Source organism: Juglans regia, chromosome 14 (assembly GCF_001411555.2).
Source record: "Juglans regia cultivar Chandler chromosome 14, Walnut 2.0, whole genome shotgun sequence".
Classification (NCBI taxonomy): Eukaryota; Viridiplantae; Streptophyta; class Magnoliopsida; order Fagales; family Juglandaceae; genus Juglans; species Juglans regia.
The window spans coordinates 7,043,362-7,064,843 of NC_049914.1; the positions used below are offsets into that span (position 1 = coordinate 7,043,362).

At 33.8% G+C, this 21,482-nt stretch overlaps 2 protein-coding genes across 2 annotated transcripts; one reads left to right on the forward strand and one right to left on the reverse strand.

The window, feature by feature from the left end:
- Positions 1-957: 957 nt before the first annotated feature.
- On the reverse strand, positions 958-6,184 carry LOC109002236 (protein SMAX1-LIKE 6-like). Its single transcript, XM_018979890.2, has 3 exons — positions 4,850-6,184; positions 3,243-3,489; positions 958-3,052 (listed from the first exon to the last, which is right to left on the reverse strand). Exons 1-3 carry the CDS (start codon positions 6,001-6,003, stop codon positions 1,151-1,153), a joined length of 3,303 nt encoding a protein of 1,100 aa, XP_018835435.1. The 5' UTR covers positions 6,004-6,184; the 3' UTR covers positions 958-1,150.
- A 10,351-nt stretch (positions 6,185-16,535) lies between these two features.
- Positions 16,536-20,708, forward strand: LOC109002223. Its single transcript, XM_018979871.2, has 5 exons — positions 16,536-16,747; positions 17,026-17,378; positions 18,262-18,357; positions 20,165-20,224; positions 20,331-20,708. The coding sequence occupies exons 1-5, from the start codon at positions 16,642-16,644 to the stop codon at positions 20,529-20,531; spliced, it is 816 nt and encodes a 271-aa protein (XP_018835416.1). The 5' UTR covers positions 16,536-16,641; the 3' UTR covers positions 20,532-20,708.
- The last annotated feature ends 774 nt before the right edge of the window (positions 20,709-21,482 follow it).

Genomic DNA, 21,482 nt, shown 5'->3' on the forward strand with positions numbered 1-21,482 from the left:
GTAATTGTAAGTACTGTATCAACTAATCATTTATAGATTGTAATTGTAAGCATTATATAAACATAAGCATTTCATATTAAGAAATTATATTTACAATTTTAGGACACGCATTCATTTTGAAAAGTTAATAAATCTGAAATTCACACAAAAAAAATATTTTTTTTAAAAAAAGAATGCGCAATACTTACATAGTACTTCAAGACTGTATATAACATTACTCTTCATTCTTTATCCGAAGCCACTAAAAGTGAAATGGATAAAAAGATGGGTAACGGAATTTTAGATGTTTGACTCGTTAATGGAGAGAAGGAACAAAGGTGTTTAAGTGGAATAATGGGATATTGGGAGTGGAAGTATTTGGTACTAATCCCAGGTGCCAAAGGAGGATAAAATAATAGTGATCTAGCGTCAAGCAAACACCATGGCGAGGACCATTAATGTAGAGAAGAAGAGAGAACATGGGGGAAACTTGATGGAAAGTTCGCCAGTTAGTGCTGCCCCAAGAGGCAGTGGAGAAAGCATTTAGGAGATTTTCCACTGATGTTATGAGCATGATATTCTTCATATCCAGTCCCCACCACCGAGTGATTCTGTGCTTATATTGCGTGACGATTCTGCCTCTTGGAATCTATAAAAAGCAATCTGTCTTTATAACGTGAGGACTGAGGAGTGCTGCTGTACTGAATAGCTGTATGATAGAGCCACAGGTTATGTTGTAGGATCTCAGCCAATTTCAATTTATATTTCTCGTATATGGGCCAAAAGAAGCCATGGCATCATTGCTTTCAGCTATTTGCTTGGATTTTAGGCCACTCGACTCCGATCCAGTTCATCAATATGAATAGCTGAGATTTGACTTTATCATATATCACTCGCAAATGTGTTTTTGTTTTGATAAATCTGACTTTATACCAAAAAAAAAAAAAAAGAAGAAAGAAATATAGACCAACTAGATTGTTTGTAGAACAAGAAACATTCCCTTTACTGCTGGCATATATATATATATGATGATAGTGTACAGCACAGTGGTTGCCTGAAAAATTTACTTTGGATTTTGATTATAGCCAAACAAAGGCTTTTCCAAGGCCGAAAGCTATATGCTAAGAGCTACAGTATACACATACTTACATGAAGCATGGTGACTAAAAAATTAATTCAAATTAATTCTTGCAGGAAGACACGCTCCAGGAGCTTGCTCTTCCACAAAAGTGCCTTCACAAGTAACTAGTTTCAGAACAGACTGAGCAGTGAGGTGGTACTTCTGCCGGGCTTCAGCCAAGCTCCTGCAGAGAACCTGCTCAACCCATTCCTCCACTGCTCTATTTCTGTCTGATAACCAAGCAGCTGCAAGCATTTGCACCATAACCTCATAATCAATCTCCAGTACAACCTTAGTCCCAAGACTCCTCTGGAATTTTAGGCTAATATCCTTCACTATTTTTCCAGCAAGTGCATCAAAATTAAATGATTTAAAGTCCACATTTTCATCCACTTGATCAAACAACTCCTCTAACCAAGTTTCCGAGTTTTCAGAGATAGAGTCACTGTCACAGTCTCCATAATCGATGTCCTCCAGATCGTCTACAGGTAGATTCAAATCCAAATAGGACCTGGACAACTTGTGCGGTCGTTTCGGCATCTCGAATATTTCTCCCTGAACCATTGAATCACAGGTCTCGGTCAGCCTCCTTTTATTTACAGACTTGGGATTCAAGGTTCCTTTTCTTGGAGTTACTCTCACATTCATTCCATTGCTTCTGTCGCTATCCCCAGCAATGCATTCCATCAAGATTTGCATCTGATATCTTCTGGCTTTGAGTATTATTTCCTCAGGGAATTCCTTGGGTTCCTTACTTGAAGGGAACGTTCTATCTCCCTTTGTGATCATTGAGGCTATCACGAAGATCATATTGTTGATGCTGATTTCTCTCCCATAGGAGTCTGCAAATTTGCCAGTCCTAATCGCCTGGGACAAGCTCCTTTGGGCCAAATTATCAGCCTTATCTACATTTTGAAGGAAGACAACCGAATGGGGCTTCTTTCTCAACTCCCCAGCAATGTAATCAATAACAGTCTTTCCTCTAAAGTTCATACCAGAACATTCAAATTCATGGTGCTCAAATATCGAGTTTGATTGGTAAACCCTGTCTTGGAAGCCCAAATCCACAGAGATTAGGCTTTCCTTGGTGCCAAACATTAGCTCAGCTAGTGCTGAAGCAATTCTCTTCTTTCCAACTTTGTCAGGTCCAAGGAAAGTAAGCCAAATATCTCCTCTGAGACTTGAGCCATGGTGCCTTCCATTACCAGATCGGCAACAGGATATAGCTTTACTGATAGAACATATAGCTTCATCTTGCCAGCAAACCTTTTCTGCAAGAAATCTCCTAAGTGACTTAAAATCTCTTAAATCAGACTGACCTCCCATATTAGGACCAGAGCAGGAAGAGGACCGGGCAACTTGGTGCGAAGTATTTTCACTCACTGCATCAAACTCAGCAGAAACAGAACCTGAAAAGTTCTGAAGACATTCCTTGTCACCTGATATTTTTGAACTGTCAGGCTCCTGACTGGCCGATGCATAGAGTGTTCCCAACCCCAAATCTGTGGTCACAGAAGTGACAGGAGAAGATGATGCACGGTCGGGGGGTAGACTCAAATTGGGGGTAGGATACCTAGCAAACCAGGGGCTCTTCATCTCAATCTGCTGACTCTTTGAAACCTTATCCAATAGCTCAGATTGAAAATTACGATTTTCAGCAGCAGAAGCCACCGGTATTTGAATGTCCTGTTCAAATGGGAAAACTTTTTGGAAGTCTGTTGGCATACTGGAGCTTGAGTTTGCATATTGGCTTTTGATTACAGATGAATCTTTACTGCTTCCTTCCTTCCGATTTGCATTCAAAAGGAAGTCCTCAGCAGATGGGACTTGGAACCTGGCATGGGAAATATCTAATTTAGGTGGGGGTACTTGATGGATTCGCCAGCAGATATCGTTCCATTTCTTTTGCAGCTGTAAAATTTTGGCATTCAATGTTGCTGGATCATCTGTGGTCTGCACTGATTAAAAACTCTTACATACACATTCTCTAAGTGTAATTCATAAAATATGGCAAACACTAAATTTTTAACTGTTGCAACATAAGTGCTAAACTCTGTGTGTGCGTGCATGTGTTTCAATGTTCATGTGTGACCACATATGTGCATGTACCTGAGTTAGAAATCAACATCAAAGAGTTACACACCTTTGCCACATCTACTACCTTCTCCGCATCAAGTTCAGCCATTCTCAACCAAGAAGGAAGGCTTTCTGAGTACTGATCAGCAACAGAACTAGTTGATCCTCCCTTCTGAATGAGAGCAGCTTCTCGCTCATACTTTTCAGTGCATAGCTTACAACGTGTAAAGGATTGATTTGTGCGGCTTAATGGAATTCTGAAATCGGATGTTGTAGAGAAGAACCCACCAAATGGAACAAAGGAACCCATCAAGCTGAAAGTGTATTATGAGCACGAAACTGTGAGATCCAATGAGCACAGAAAAGTCAGAAGCCAGAGTATATATTAACTAATACTTGAGCGCGCGCGCGCACACACACACACGTATGACTTGGAGGAGCACCAGCCACCTAGATACCCCATATTACCCTAAAAGTTAGAAATCTGGAGAGTAAAACTGATATTGTCTTCACAAAGAGGAGTCAGCAACAAAAACTTTATTATTATCGCCTTTCACTCGTTGTAAATGACCTCAACTAGCTGTTTGGCTTGGAAACCACACTAGCTAGAGAAGAAGACCAAAAAAAAAAATAGATACCATGACAAAATCATATTGGCTATAGTTAAAACAAGTGCATCATTCTGATATTTTTCATGAAATTTGACTGAAACCCCCTTTGGAGGCTGAAAAAGGAGAACACAGTTATCTTGAAGCAAGCAGGAACACTTATCAAAGTATGGTTGAGATTTGATACTTGGTTAGAGAGGGATTCCATCCAAATTAACGATTCATGAAAGCATACCATGAGATCATGCTTTTCTATCTTCTTCTTCTTCACTAGTTTGGTTGGGATGAACCAAAAGGTAGTTGGCATCCCTTTCCTTGAACCATCGTAATATATTTTATTGTCCCAGGCATTGTTTTGAGCTCGAAGAAAAAATCTTTTTTGAGAGAGAGAGGAGCATCCCATCCCAATATTCGACCACTATAAATACAAATACTTTTTAATTTCAAATCTTCATCTTTTTTATCTAATCATTACAACTTTCCCAAACTTTTAAACAAAACATAAAAAATAATTCAATTTTTTCAAATTTCAAAATTAAAATTATATTTTAACAATATTTTTATTTAATTTTTTCTATCCTTTCCCAAAACTCTATAAAGCATCTCAACTCAAATCATTTTACTACTATTTATAAATTATTTCACTACTATTCATAGATGATCCCACAAAACTAGGCCTTATAATTTACAAGATATATAAAAAATGATCTAAAAAGCAATAAGAAGATGAACAACCATAAATGCAATAAATGAAAACAATCAAGAAGAGTAAGGAAGGAGCAAGAACATAACGTCTTTGACTCTTTATTTCCTTGCATGACACATTAGAAAGCCTCCATTCTGTCATTTCAATTACCACTCGTGAATCCAAAAGCAAGTTAGAAAGAAAACGTGTACTAGTAGTCAGTGTCAAGTTTCCATAAAAAATGTATTTTCACGACTAACATCCAATTATGCAGAACCCTCGTAATCGATTATTTCCCTCGTATTAAAAACTCGTGAATCCTCGAAACAACAGACACGTGAGGAAAGAAAATATATAGAGGAACAAAGAATGACTACCCACCTAGACTTGGAGCAAAATCCATCGTTGAAAGGCAGAGAAGTGATGGGCAAGGGATGCAAATCCCATTCTTCCTGTATGCTCGGAAACCGACCCAGAAGCTTTAAGTACGTCTCGTTAGTCCCCGCCGCACCCATCAGCCACAATTTCTCACCATGAAGCTCCAACAACCTCGTCAACTGCGAAACCACAAAGCTGACAGCCGCACCCGACACACTGTCTTCGATCAACGCCTTCAAATCGCCGAAGTTGACGACAATTCCGGGCCCCGAGCATTGCTCAGCAGCACTACCCAACTCCTTAAACTTCAATCCCAACTTGTCCTCGCTCCCACCTCCATTAACAAACTCGGAAATATCATTCTCTGCGCTGCTTACACTCAACCCAGCTAGCTCAGCTGGCAAAGAACTCCCTTTACCTTTGTTTATACACTCGGTGAAGCTCCGAAGGGCGTCGATAGCGCAAGCTCCGACTAGCAACGGGTTTTTCCCAGTCTTTTTGAGTAAAACCTGAGCGATTCTTCTGGAATTCTCGTCCCCAGAAACCTCCAAGCTGAAACTACGTTGTACCGGGTCCGAATCCGTCAGGTTACAGAGGAAAACTGGCGGGAACCGGGTCCTCGAGAACCGGGATACCGGCGGGTGGATAATTGCTATCTTAATGTCGCAGCTCCGGAAACCTGCCTCCCCTAAAACCCGACTAACGATTGGGTCGTCGAGAATGGAGAGGATAAAGTGCTTGAGCTCGACTTTTAAAAGCGATGTCGTTTGCTGCTGGCCTTGAATGATTTGGTGGTGCAGGTGACAGCTCTCGGGGTGGCGCCTCTGGTTCGCCTGGGACCGCTTGATCGCGGCCATGAGGGAGTTCGAGACAGGAGGCTCTTCGAGGGCTTTGGAAGAGGAGGGCAAGCGGTCCAGGGAGACCCCCACGGAGAGCTCAAGTGCCCGAAACTGAAGCCGTGGCGAGTACGCGCCGCTGCGTGCTCGTGCGCAGGCGTCCCGGAGAACCGAGGAGGGCAGGGCCAGCAAGGCCGAGATGGCGTGGAGCGACGTCGTCTGCGCGTGGCTGCGCCGACGTGCCACAGCCACCGCATCATCCAGAACACGCGCGGCCTCCTCCGTTAAGCATTGCCTGGCTGCGCTAACCGGCGTCGGCATCGCCGGCGAGCATATACTATATTTCGCACCCTATTTATAAAATCTATATGTACGCGTGAGCATACGAATGAATGTTTATTTGTGAGTACAAAGCTCTAATAAAAAATTTCCAAAGAGGGGTTTACTTCAGAAACTTTTGGGTATAGTTTATACAGGCAGGCCAAGACAAAGATAAAGGCAGTTAACATTAAAAAAAAAAAAGAACAAAACAATACAAAAACCAAAAAAAAAAAAACTCCCAAAAACATTACAAAAAAATAGAGAAAAGAGAGGTTGTTTAATGTTCCTGTTGTGCATCTTTTCGTTGTTGCATTGGTTTTGCATTGTTTGCGTGTGGGTCCAGTCTCGTTGGCAGAAGAACAAACACATGGCGAGCACGCATACCTTCTCTAATCTCCCGAGGCATCTGTACCTGCTTCTTTGTTACTTTCACTGCTCCATTATTTCACAGTGCTAACACCTTTTTCCCCCCATGAGAGAGAGATGCCGTGTCCACTGAAGCAAATGGGCCAACCAAACTGGTGGTACTCGGGATCAGTGTCCAGCTCTGAGAAAGATACGCATGTGAATTTTGAGCACACAGATATTTTACATGAATTTTATTGTATTTAATATTAATTATAGAGAACTTTTGAATTATGATTTAGCTCGGTTTGAAATTTGGATGGAACTTATCTTATCTCCACCTCGAAAACAAATAAGGCATCAGTTTAATTTAATTTTAAATTAAATCTAATATTTAAATACTTAATTTTTAAATTATTAAATTTATTTTAACTCAAAATCTTTTTATATATAAAATCTATAATTTTATTCAACTAATACTTCTTTAAGCACGAGATCTATAACTTTTTTTTTATTTATTATTATATTTAAACTTTTCTTAAATGAACTTTATAAAACTCATTCTATCATCTTGATTTATTATTATTTATAAAAAATTTAATTCATCTCAACTCAATTTAACATTCAAATAAAACATTAATTAATTTTCAAACTTTAATAGCCGTGTCTTGTGCAGCATTATTACTTATTTATGGGTTTCAGTCGATGGCTTTTGTTTTCTAGAATAATATTGTATTTAGGCTCAGTTTAAATTTAGAGTTGATCTCAATTTAATTTATATAATTATTATAAATTTTTTATATAAAATATAATAAATAATTTATTTTTTTAATTTTAAAATAATAATAATATTAAAAAATAATATTTTATTTAATTTTTAATTTTTATTTTAATTCATCTCATTTCAAACACCTTAAGCTCAAAAACGTCACCGTCGTTGAGAAAATTCTTCCCTCGCGCAATGCTAGTAGTAACTTATGTTCGTGGCAAGCAATCTTCTTGTCCACATAATCCAATGCTTTAGAAAAAAATTATTTTCATATTAATGGGAGAAGAATGTCTTTTTTATATGCTCCCTCGTGTTGTAAATTGAATTATATTTTTTTAGATTAATGGGAGAAGAATGTCTAATTTTTGTACCGGCAACACAAAAAATAAAAATAGAATGGTTAAAAGTCGAGTATTTCTACATCTACACACGACATCTACGTAAATAAATTATAAATTAACGTCTCATTAATTATTTAATTTTTATATAAGTCTGCTCGACATTTTTTTTTTATCTTTACGAACTCGAGAAAACCCAAGATTCCAACGTAACATTGGCAAATGGAGATATTACTTCCATTTTCTCTCCCGCGTGTTGCTCTATTAGTTAATTTTTTTTTTTTTTAAATAAGAACTCGTGTACTTGAAATTTAGACTAGAGGTGGGCAGCGGGGCCTATATAGGCCAATATTTTGGCTTTTTTTTTTTTTTTTTTAAACTACAAATTCATTTCTTGATCTCTCAATTTATACTAGACTATTTATAATTTTTATATATATTTATATATAATTTATTCATATATAGACTATTATTTTAGAATATAATTTATATATAATTTACTCATATATAGACTATTCTAAAACGGTCACCGGTACGGTATTCAAAACATTGATTTAAGAGCCAACACTGAGAAATGGTGATGATGGGATTTTAGAGCCAACATCGGGGATGTTTTTTAAAACTGAGCAAGAACCTATTGACTACTATAAGTAATATAGGAAACAGACTGGATTTGGCATAATGACCCAAATAAGTAAAAGAGAAGATGATGTGAGTGTTAAATATGTAACACTTGGTTGTGCTCATGGTGTTAAGAAAATGAACCGTATTGCCTACCTTTCTAAACCACGCTCAACAATGAACACCGATTGTAAGGCGAAAATTAATACAATTTTAGTTAGTGGTGTCTTATGCATAACTATTACTAACTCGATGTATTGTTGATGATGTTGGATATTTTAACCATTTTATGAGTGTGAATTTGTATAAATTTTGTTGAACATGAGATTTGCCTCGTATTTTCAAATTATTACAGGATTGGTCATATTCATGAGATTGGTGGAGATGAGATTGATCATTATAATTTTCTAACTCTTGGTGGTACATGCTACCATCATTTTTCTCATGTTCAATTTACCATCATTGATACTCTGAGTATTGAAACAAACATAGCAATCCAAACTATCTCAAAACATGGCAACACTTATAATATATTTTAAATATCACAAGTTTTAAGAATTTCATACACAACTACTAAGTTTGAATATTACAATATTGGTAAAGGGTTTAAACCTATTACAACCTATCCAACAATATTACACAATTCGATACATATTTACTTAATCTGTAATTATTCTTGATCATATCCAACAACATGATATTAGAATTAAAACTTATCCCGATCATTTTAGATGTCCTTATCCCTTTTTTTGAATCTCTTCCCTTGCAAGTTGGAGTTCTTCCTCCATTTTTTGGAGTTCTCCTTCTTACTTTTGGAGTTATTCTTCTTTATTTTGGAGGCAACGTTCTCTTTCCCAAATAATTTTTCTTTTATTTTCTACTTCAATATCTGTCCATTAAAAGTACTCGTAGTATGGCATTTCCTGTATCAAACAGCTTGTACAAATCATTGTGGGAAATTATAATTAATACAACAATGTTTGAAAATAAATGTACACAAACGAGTAATTAGTGTTGACTTCTTTATTGTAATTTGGACAGGAATAAAAAGGTCGCATTGGATTTCTTAGGGTGTTTGAGAATTTTAGATGTATCATCTCTCTATATAAATATTTTGGAGTATGATTCGAAAAACGATCAACAAAATAAGATGAAGAGTGTGATGAACACATTGCATATCAAAACAAAAACACCTTTGGAACAAGTAGAGACATTGCTGCAACATAACACATATTTCATAGATTATATAATATATGAACTAAAATATTGACAAGGAAGGATTACAATTGTATTTACTATGATATTTTATACATATGTGCTTCTTGAGTAGGTAGTTGGCAATGGTAATACTGTTGCATTAAAACCTTGATGCCATTGGACATGCGTCTAACCATTTTATTAGCATCTTCTCAAAAGTTCATATTGACAATGAATTACTTTCTTGGTCAAATCTAGACTTCTCTTTAAAGTAGAAAGCATGACCTTCTATATTGGCTTATTTACATTCATAAGTGGGCCAAAATAGAAAGTAATAATAATTTAGAACATTCTAGCTAGGTGTAGCTAAAGGAAAATATTTTAGGTTCGTTATATGGAGTTGGCCAAGATCGAATGACTTTGTTCACTAACAGGCGAAAGACTAACTAAAATGTATTGGAAGAAAAACAAAATCAGTTATGAGTATAACATACATGATATGAATGCTTGCTCTTAATAAGAAAAAAAAAATCAATATAAACTTAAAGCAACATAAATCAGCTCATAGGTTATAGCAAACAAGCTCATACCATAAAATAATAATTGATGCTTTTATTGAAAGCTCATAGTAGAAATCTTCTTACCTTGTTGAGGGCAGACTCCAGCTGACGAAGGTGACGACAACGACTGAGAAAGGGGAAAAAGGGGAAGAGGATGGACGATGATTCTGATGAGGGGGAAGGGGACGACAGTTCTGAGAGGACGACATAGGTGACGACAAAGGGGCAACGACGAAGATAGATTCAAAGGTGACTGCTTTGGGACTTAAGGCTTAAAGAATATACTCAACTTTCAACGCAAGCATATTTTAATGTCAATTTGTTTTTTGGAGCAATCCAATCACTGGTATGCACCATCATTTTCAGGAAAAAAAAAATATACATATATATTTTAAGTAAGTACTACCATTTTTACAAATACCATAAAAACACGTGTCTTATAACATTACTATAATATTATAATGCATGTTATATGGATCCATTATATCATACATTTTAATTTTGTTAGTGATAGACTTCTAGTTTTTTGTGTAACTATTTTATAATTTGTTTACAATTAATTAAAATAAGGTAATCGTGCTAGTTTTTTCAAAATAATTTTAATTTTACAAAACTACTTCCATTTAAAATAGAATATTAATTATAAAACTAATTTTAAAAAAGTTAACTTTGGCTTAATTTTTATTAAAAATTTAAAGAGAAAAGGACAAGTAGAGAATAAAATAAATCACAGTTCAAAAACTAAAAAGAGTGAAGAAAAAAGAGAAACAAAAAGATATGAACGGCCATGCAAGAACCAAAACAGTTTCTCAAAGTTGGTCCACTTGACAATGTGGTTGATGCCTTTTTATTTTGATTTGACCAAGCTGTCAAGAGCTGAATGAGTCACGAAAGAGGGACAAAACTTATGAGAAACTTCCATAAATTATGGTCCTTAATCGACCTTATCTTCACTAAATTAAACATAATAAGTTTGGATAATGTTAGAGTCCGAACAACCTATTAAACATAATCCTTAAATCTAATTAATTAGTTTACTATATCTAGCAAACTTTAAAAATTGAAAAATGTTGACCATTTAATATAAAAATAATAATTTGGGCTTGCTCCAACTCTCTTGTATCATTAGAAAAATACTTTAGTCACAAAGTAATTTCATTAAAATAAATTTATAAACTGATATGATTTAATGTGATACATCAGATTATAATATTACTTTTATTAAAAATATATTTAACATAACACATAAAAATATATCAATTTATAAACTTCCTATTTTTTTTTTTTTAAAAATCGTGACTGTTGCATGTCTAATATTATTATTATAATTATTAATATATATTTATAGTTTTTTAAATGTGAAAAATAACACTACTTAAGTATTGTTTGGTTGAAATGAGATATTTTGTTAAAAATTGAATAAAATATTATTATAATATAATTTTTTAATATAATTTTATTTTAAAAATTTTAAAAATTAAAATTATTTATTATATTTTATATAAAAATTTAAAAAATTTATAATAATTATATAAAATAAAAAAATTTAATTTTATGCAAACAAAACGAAACCTAGCATCGTTGGCTACCAAATGGCACCCGTACAGAGTAAGATCCAAAGCCAATTTGGCTTCCTTCTCTCTCTCACCGTTCAGAAAAAAGGTATTTTGATTTGACCTGCGTTTTTGTTCTGTCTTGCTGTCTATTCCCTCAACACTCATTATTTCATTTTATTTTCTTTTGCTTCTTTTCATTCTCAATCAGAAAGATATTGTGGAATATTAATAATGATCGAATATATCGTTTCGAACAATGACATTAGATTTGCGTATCTATAAAATAAACCGATACTATATGTACTTTTACATTGACTCCAAATATATATAAAAAAAATAAGTAATTTTATGGGCAAGATTACGAAAAAGAATAATATCCTTTCTTTTTTGGTCACATCTCGTTGTTTGATTCCATTTAACATTTTTTTTTTAATTTTATTTACAAGCCTAACACACCTAAATTTTTAGAATAAATATAGATAGAAGTCACTATTGAGAGCATCCATTTGATACACATGATATGATATCATGTAAACTATATATCTCTTCAAGTGAATGTTAAGAACAATCAACTAGAAGTAACCACGCAGTGAGTACAAAGTATGCAGTGATTTCTCTCTAACATTACTCGAATTTCTAACAACTTGACATGATTTAATTTAGAAATAAAATTTTAAATTTTAAATATTACAAATCAAATCATGCAATATAAATAATGTAGATGGTATGCTATAAAATAGAAGAACTCTTCACCAATATAACATATATATGTAGATCAATTTCATTTTTTTTTCTTTACAATTACTTATTATCCTTTTTAAACATGCATGATGCAACCGTTAGTTATTAGTTGTTTAAGTTTAAAATATGTGATATAAGTTTTTAAAAGTACAAAATCTTTCATATTTTTTTTTACTGATATGCTACATCTATAAAAAGATTTTAAAAAATAAATTTACAAATAGACGTAACTTCATATGATACGTTAGATCTAACGTAACATATCAAGTCACGTCAGTTTATGACTTTACTTTTACATGTTCTCTTTATAACTAAGACTTTTATTTTTTTTTATTTGTAACGATTTTATCTTCTTTTATTTATATAATTTTTATTTTTAAATTAGTAATAGAAAAATGCAAGACTAATTATGATAATTTATCAAAAATACTGTCACGATGATGTGAATATAAAAATGAAAAAAAAAGTTGACCACGCACGCATCCAAATCTCTCTCTCTCTCTCCCTCTCCTATAATGTTAAGTTTGGAAGTTTGCATGTGCATTGATGGAAGTTGGAGATAATCTTCCGTCGCTTTCAAACAAAGATTACCTTCTTAATGCCCTGAAAGTGTCAAAACTCAGACTCCCCAAAAAGCTCTATGCTCGTGACAGCTTGTTTTGGACTTACACGAATCAACTTGCAAACTAAGCACCCAATAATGGAGATGAATATGGGTACGTACGTTGGAACTGGAAGAGATCAACGCATCATGAATCTCCCTTTCTACAAAAAGTGGTCTATATATTTCTTTTTTCTTTTTTTTTGGCTTATTTTGGTATACGCTGGGAATTCCCAGAAGCTCTCCCAGTAGGCAGTAGTAGTACTCCTCCAGAGTCTATAGTCCTGCTTCTCCTTTAAGCCCAGACCAAACATCTCACGCTTTGGGACAGTGTTTACTGTCTAATACGTACTGTAGGGAGATGGAATTTCGAGAAAAAGGTCCTGGGCCTACTCTAATGTTATTAAAATGAATTGACCGAGATCGTTTGGATATAAAAATTCCCGCATGGATGAAGGGGGAGGATTTTTAACCCCGTTCCGCCTTTCGCTTAATTCAGTGATTTACTGAATTTATAATTTTTTTAAACTTAAATTATAATAAAATATAATTATAAATTTTATTTTAAAAAATATAAATTTATTAGAGTTATATTTTTTATTGTTAAGATAATCTATTAATTTAAATTTAAGTTTTTAACAAATTGTATAAATACAATATATATTTATATTAGTTATTTATATAAATATAAAAAATAATATTTTTTATTATAATTTGAGAATGTGCAGAACGCGGTGCGGGACGAGTCCCATTGGAGTCAACCCGCCCCCTGCCCCCGCATGTGCAATGCGGGGTAGCTTGCCGCCCATGCAGGGACGGGGCAGACGAGGGCGGGGCAGCAGGAGGCGGGCCCCTCTACCCACCCCTAATAAAAATAATCTCATTTAATTTAATTTAATTTTATCTCATCATTATAATTTTTTTAAATTTTCACACAAAATATAATAAACAATTTAATTTTTTCAAATTCTAAAATAATAATAATATTAAAAAAGCATTGCTAGTTACAAGCGGTTTGGCATACCAATATACCGACGCTGACATGATTTTTTTTTATTGAAAATAAAATTAAAGAAAGAAAAATTTTAAGAGAAGAAAATGTCATTTGTCTCGTAAAAATTATTTACGTCTTCAATTCACATCGTTTCATTAAATGAATGTTTTACATGTCAGCATCAATGTGCAGTTTGGTGTGCGAACTCGTTTAGGAGAAGATTTTTTCTATTAAAAAAATAATATTTTATTTAACTTTTATATAAAATCATCTCATATCATTATTCAAATCAGCCTCGATCTTCATTTTGACTCTGGTTTTTGGTTTTCTTCATAAATAAAATGGTTTGATTCCTGGAGCAGTCCTTGGGATCATCATGTTTAAACACGTTGTGGAGCAGTACTGGGATCATTATTATATTATTTTTTAAGAGAAATACAGTATTTTTCATGATTATTATTTTCATCATGATTATTAGTACTAATAACTACTAGTCTTGTATTTCCATATATTTAAATTACTTTGTTTAAATATTCCACGAAAAATATCCCAATATTAACTTGATTGTCCCATGACTTTCGGTTCCACCTACTATTTCTTTTTATAAATAACTATTATTTTAATTATATATATTGTTTCTTTTAATATTTATGTTGATCGAGTTTTTTTTTCTTATTTTGAATTTTTCTGTAAATTGATTGTGTATAAACATAACATGTGTCATCTTTTAATTGTTTATGGTGTGCCAATTATGTATCATGTCATTATTCTTTACCAATGAATTAGGCGATGTTTGGACAGAGACATATAATTCTTAAAAATTTTAAAATTTTTCATAATTTCATTCTAAACATAACTCAAATACAATACTTTTCAAATTTCAAGTTTTCAATTTTTTATTTAATTGTTATTTATTCATAAAAACTAATACAATTTTTACAATCTTCAAATAAAAAATAATTTTTAACTTTATAATATTTTTATTTAATTTTTTATCTCTTATTTTTCAAAATTTAATAAAATATTTTAATTCAAACCATTTAACAGCTACTTACGAAAGATATTCCAAATGTCAATTTAGCGTAATTGTGACGAATATATCAATTTGAAATATCATCCCAACCCTAAGGACCAATAAACCATAAGAAATCAGTCTTTAAAAGATCAAAATACTATGAACTTGAACAATAATTTATCTTAAAAAAAAATACTAAAATAGATATATTTATTTCTTGATAGAACACTATGATCTCCACATTCATGTCTGACGTATTTGGTGTGTCAACAAGAATACTTGGTGATGAATATTTTCTTTGTGAGTAATACTACATACAATCGTAGAATGCGTAAATGTCGTGCAGTCGTTTTGAAAAAAAGTGGAGTTCACGATTAAAAATTTAATTTCTTTTCATGTAGGTCTTATATTTATTTATTTTTTTTAAAGCGACTGTATGGACCTTACACACTCATAACTGCAAGTATCCTTTCCCAATTTTTAAATCACCAATTAATTTGTTACCGTTGACAAGTGGGGACCAAAAACTCTCGTATTCAAAAGTGTCAACTTCAAGCAAAGAGTGTCATGTATTATTGGCCTCATCCTCTTGAGTGGGGGAAGAGGAGAGGATGTGACTTCTCCCAAACAAGGGGTAAGTTTTTGGGGCTAACTATTAAAGGAGAAGCAAATCTTTTTTCTTTTTTTGGGGTTAAAGGTTTTATTCCATCAAAAGTTTTGAGAGACTTTGATCGATTAGATAGGGCACTTGATAATGATATGACCCCATTTTCCCATTCAAAAGTGGACTTCAATGTTGACATAAAAAGTGAGAGAGAAATCCACCAAAATGAAAATGGGTCGGAATGTGGGGGGACCGATCGATCTCTACGTATATATATTTTTCCTTTTTGAGGATGAAATTTGTGAAAGATTCTTTGTGAACATATTCAACCTTCCACTCACTCTATTTCTGAAAACTACTTCCCCAACTTGCCTTCTCCAAACCAATAACATATCCTATCTATTTAATTTGAGAAATGATAACTCAATTTGAAAAGTAATAGTTGTAGTAGTGAGTTTGCAAGTGCCGCGCAATCATTTTTTAAAAAAAAGTGAATAAATACAAAATCTACATAAAAAAAAATAAATTTTTTAATAGTAGGCTTTACTCTTTTTTAAAGTGACTGTACGATACTTACTCATTCCACTATTGTATGTAGTATTATTTCTAATCAAATTATTTTTAGAAAATCTTACAAATAAGAGGGATTCGGGTTTTTGCCTAAGCTTTTATCGTCTTCGTCCATACAGACCGATGTAGCATGTTTTAAGTGATTTTTTTTTAAAAAAAAAATTCTTAAGATATTTTATCCTATAGAATCTTTAACCATATCACACATCATATATTTATCACATTTACTAATCCAAACTTTAGCATTTCACTATCTACTTCACTTTTCTATGTTGAAGAAATGATGAATGTTGTCATATTGATGTGACAAAATACTAACCATTTGTTCTAAGAGTCATGGCTAAGATTCAATGAATTTTAAATGGTAGAGCACATTAGGGGTTTCAAAATATTTTGATAATATTTCAAAAAATGATTCAGGAAATTAAGATATTTCATGTAAAGTGAATAATCTATTATTCAATCATTAGAGAGGGACAAATTTTGTAACCGAGTGATGTGGTAATTTTTTTTGGGTCAGCTTTAGTACTCAATTATATTTTGGGCTATGGAAGAATCGTCTTGACCCACACGAGTAGGCCCTGAAAACAGCCTTAAGCCCAATTAACTAGCTCTGCCGAGTGCTACCAGTTCCCATCTCCACCCGAAACCCCGAAATACCCAAAACCCTGAGAACTTTCAGGAGAGAGAGAGAGGGAGAGAAGAGCGAAAGGCTCAAAATCTGGAAATGAAAGCCGTTCGTTTCGCTGTTCATTCCTGTCGAACTGGGTTATCGTGTCGATTTCCGCGACCATATACAGTACGAACTCTCTCTACAAATGCGACTTCAGGAGGTAGTATCTCCTTATTTTCTGGGTGCAAATTTGTATGAAATTAATGTGTTGGCGAGAAAATTAATCGAATTTTTTCAATGGGTCATGTTCTTACGAGGTGTACCATAACTGGTTCCGAGTTTTTCCATTTCTATTAGCGTATGGCTTGTTACTGATTTATTTTTCTTCTGAGCTATACCCTCACTGGTTTTGTTCTGTGATCCCAAATTTTTCTTGGTACATCCTTCCGAGCTTCTCAAATATATATTTTTTTTTGCTGTCTTGGACATTTTGAACAGGCAGTGGGATTGATGATAATAAGCAATCCAACTCATTTGAGTCGGCCGATGAGTTTGAGCGGCGCATTTTCGGTGACTTTTCTGGGGGCGATGCTAAATCCAATTCCATTTTCGGAATGCTTGATAGACTTGGAAAGGGTCGCGACAGATCGGGTTACAGAGTGAGCGAAGGAAGTAATTTCCAGACATTGGATGGCCTGGATGAGAGCTTCAACACATTATCTGATGGAATGGATGGGAAGTTGAAGAAGGCAGCCACATATTTTTCGTTTGATACGGAGGAAATAGAGAAAGATGATTATAAGTTTAGAGCAGATATGAATTTTAAACCGAGAATGACTTATGAAACCAAGGTAATCTTGTATACCCAGCCTCAAGCCTCTGTTATTCGGCCCTATTTCGTATGGTTTTACTATGTTTTGGAAATGTTAAAGCTTACTCTTGAGCCGATCCTGTTTTTTCACCTGTTTTATATATTTATTCTGCCCAAAAATCTTGTGAACACAAATATGTTCGTGCGTGGATATTTTCATCTCATTTTTCTTTTGAGTTACAAATTGAATCAAATGGTTATATGTGCTGATTCTTGATACGCAGGATGATGTTTGTTATACAAGATCCCATGTTGCTTTTCTTTGTAAAGTTAAACAGATAATTCTGAGCTTTTAGATGATTAGTTGAGAGGGAAAAACATCAAATCCACTTGTTATTCCTCTTCCTTTCCTTATGTTTTGTTTATTATTCGACACTTGTTATTTATTTAGGTTCTTGCTTTGATAGTAGTTCTTTCTCCGAAAACATTTGTTGATGTAGTAACAGCATAAATTAAAGGGTGTCAAATAATGAAAGCTGTATTTGCTGAACTTACCTATTTAAAAAAAAAATGTTAAAGGGTGTCAATCCATTGCCCATTTCTATAATTTCCTTTGCTATGTGCTACTAAATATGACCATTGTATACATTGTATATATCTTTAATTTCAGTTTAGGCATGTACGTAATGAAAACTTCATTCTCAATTTTACAATAATTTTTGTGAAAGCCTTTTATTTGCTTCTCTTTGATGAAAATTCTCTTTTCCCAGAATGTATCCCAATATTTGGCCTAATCCTTCTCCTGATGATTGATTCAACCTCTGATAAAAAAGTAATGCTGTTAGTGTTGCCATGCTGGTTGTCTTTCTACCATTATTCATCATTAAGTTTGTCTCATTTAAGCACCACGCTTATTTATGCAGGATCTTGATCTTAGAAAGCCGGGAGTATGGAGACCTTCCAAAACGCTCGAGTTTCAAGTTACTACAAAGGAAGTTCTTAAAAAAGCTGATTTCAGGGTGAGCATTTCTCGGTTTAATAAATTCTATCTTTTATGATGTGTATATAAATACGTTATAAAATATTTACTTTCTTTCAAATGTGATCATGGAAGTAGGATTACTTTTGTTTTACATTGCTAGGTCTAATTATATTCCATGCTTCTGACTGATATTGATCAATATCCAAATCACAAGTGGTGAATTTGTAATTATTAGGGTTTCCATTATTGATTTTGTAGTAGCTGCCCCCTTAGCAGCTCTGATCACTGATTTGGATGGACAGTGCATTTCTCTGTCTTATGTCCATAACACTTTTTTTCCCATCTCTTTCTTATATTGAGTTTAATTAACTATCAGTGATAGGTTCATTCCCTCGTGCTATCCTTCATTACCTCAACCTTTCCTTTTATTCCATACTATCTTTGTTTTGGAGTTATGTCATGTTGAAAGGGATCCACTAAGAAGAATGAAGTAAAGTTAGATGGTATCAAGCTGATTGGGCTCACAAAATTTTATCCCTTTTATATTGAAGCACATAAAATAAATAATACTGTTCATTTTCCATTGGGCGCAATGAACCTAGAAATTAGTTAGAAATGTAAGTAAATAAGCCACACTGAAAAACATAAAAGAAAAAGTACTCATATCCTTGCAGTTCCTACTAGAAATTCAGGGATCACAAGCACCTGCTTGTTTGGGGTTTACATATATAATTTCACACGTTCGATGTGTTTGAAAAACCTTAAAAAAATTTTAAACCTTAAAATTACATAAAATATTCTAAAGAATATAAACATGTGTCCGTATTGTATCATGTTTTAGTTTTTTTTTTTTCCTGGAATTATTTCTTTTTTTTTTTTTATCAGTAAAAGATAGATATTATATATATGAATGAAATAGACATAGTCCTTGTACATAGAAAATATGCATAAGAAAGCCTAAATACATTCTAAAAGCGATAAATTAAAGACAAGAAATCCTGAACATTGTCCCCATGCAATACAATAGTGGAAAACCAACACATTAAAGTGTGAAGAAAAAAATTCTTCAACTCGGCCATTATGCGTTCCTTATCTTCAAAACAATGCGCATTCCTTTCCGTCTAAATACACCATATAATGCACAACGGAATCATCTTCCACACTGCTGCCACTTGATGACGCCTTGCATATTTGTCCAACAACCCAATAAATCCACCACCCTCATAGGCATAACCCAAGCAACATCAACCCTTTGAAAGATCTCATCCCACAACACCCTTGTTACCTCACAATATGGTAAGAGATGATCCATAGATTCTTTTTCCTGGAATTATCAAGTCATCATATTTGTATTGTACCTACATAGGTCCGGGGTTTAACAGGGTAAAAGACATGTTTTGTTTGCAGAGTCTCTAGAGTTCCCTGTCAAAAAAAACGGATTATACCTTATTCGAGTTTTTCAATCACATATTGGCATGCGTTTTGTTGACCTTAAAAAGATTTCTGAGTTCAATTTACTATATTCTTGGAAAACTCAATATTTTAGAACAGTAAAACATTATGTGGAGGTGGTTGTAATATCGTCATGGGGTGGTTATATTCGATTTGAATGCTATGGTTTTTCTCATCTTTTCCAAATACTGTTCAAGAGTATATTTTGGCCTTTCATTGGGTCCTCCGAGTGGCTATTGAGGTTTTTCTATATTGCCCGTTGAAATGAGGTTATTTTTATAATATTAGTTGGCACGTTTTTGTTTCAAACCATAGTGCATACTGCAGTGTATTTTTAACGTTAAATGAAGCTGAGTCTATCTTTTGTTGTCTTCCTTGTCTGTTCTACGCAGAATGTCAGATTCCTTGCAAACTTCATAACAGAGGCTGGAATTATTATTAAGAGGAGCAAGGTAAAATTCAAGTATTAAGAACATCATTTGGCTTTCTTCTATTAAATTTGATTGAACTTTTGTTGACATGTGCATCTTTATTTTATTTTCCTTGTTCGTTGTGCAGACTCGCATCAGCGCCAAGGCCCAGAGGAAGGTTGCTAGGGAGATCAAAACAGCCAGAGCTTTTGGTTTAATGCCTTTCACAACCATGGGGACGAAATCGTTTGTGTATGGAGAAACTATGGAAGGTCTTGATAAGGATTTCGAGTACGAATCATATAATGCCCATATAGGTGCAGATGCAGATGGTGCAGACCCTCTTTGAGCCGAGATTACGAGGTGAATGTTAATTTCTATGTTCTTTTTGTTGACAGCATTATTGAACATCCTTTATTGGGGAAGAAAAAAGAGAAGATGGAAAAAGATATCTGGATAATACGAACATCATTGATTGTTTGTTTGTTTGTTTGGTTGATTTGAATGAATAGATGCTCCTAGCGAACAGTGATCTGCGAGAACACTCGCAACTAGCTCGGCCATTTCAATGTTAAAGACATTTTTTTTTTTCAAAAATATTAGTAAATAATAATAAAGAAAAAATTATATTGGAAATTAAATAAGAAAAAATTATCTAGAAATGAAACAAGGGCCGCTCATGAGCGGTGGTCATTCTTGTGGCCACCTTGATGGCTGCCCTCGAGCGGGTTGCTGAAGGGGTGGATGTTATCAACCACCTACATATGTGTGGTCCTTGCTATCATCTATATTTATCATCAGTGGCTACTATTAACCACTCATTGTTGTTGATAATTTCATGTGGCATCTCGAACGGCATGCTACGAGATTTTGACGCAAAGACCAATTTTAAGAACCTTACAAAAAAGGGTGTAACAATTTTCACATAAAATAATCTGACTTCTAAGATAAATCACTACTCTTTTATTTGTTTTGTGTAATTAGCAATGTTTTAAATATCATGTCTTATCGGCCGGTACGATCAATATTTACCGTGTCGGGATAGTGACTTGTACAGGTAAAAAGTATATGTTTCATAGTGGATCAAATACTGGTTGTACTGGTCAATACTGGCCGATTTTTAATGTACCTGCTGGTTTCGGCTACCTCTTGAAATTATTGAATTTTTGTATTCTCAGTGTATTTTTGTAATTTTCACTCAAATTTTCACATTTGAAGATTAGTTTCTTAACTTTTTTTAATCCTATTTTCTCGAGGATTGAAAATTAAATTCCTACTCTACTTTTCGTAATGAAAATGA

Bases quoted from the DNA above. Each gene is read 5' to 3' on its own strand.
- LOC109002223 (XM_018979871.2), top strand. From the start codon at position 16,642: ATGAAAGCCGTTCGTTTCGCTGTTCATTCCTGTCGAACTGGGTTATCG. The intron at 16,748-17,025 runs GTAGTATCTCCT...CATTTTGAACAG, and splicing joins TACAAATGCGACTTCAGGAG to GCAGTGGGATTGATGATAAT. The intron at 18,358-20,164 runs GTGAGCATTTCT...TGTTCTACGCAG, and splicing joins TTAAAAAAGCTGATTTCAGG to AATGTCAGATTCCTTGCAAA.
- LOC109002236 (XM_018979890.2), bottom strand. From the start codon at position 6,003: ATGCCGACGCCGGTTAGCGCAGCCAGGCAATGCTTAACGGAGGAGGCC. The intron at 3,490-4,849 runs GTGGGTAGTCAT...ATACACTTTCAG, and splicing joins GGATTTTGCTCCAAGTCTAG to CTTGATGGGTTCCTTTGTTC. The intron at 3,053-3,242 runs GTGTGTAACTCT...TAATCAGTGCAG, and splicing joins AGGTAGTAGATGTGGCAAAG to ACCACAGATGATCCAGCAAC.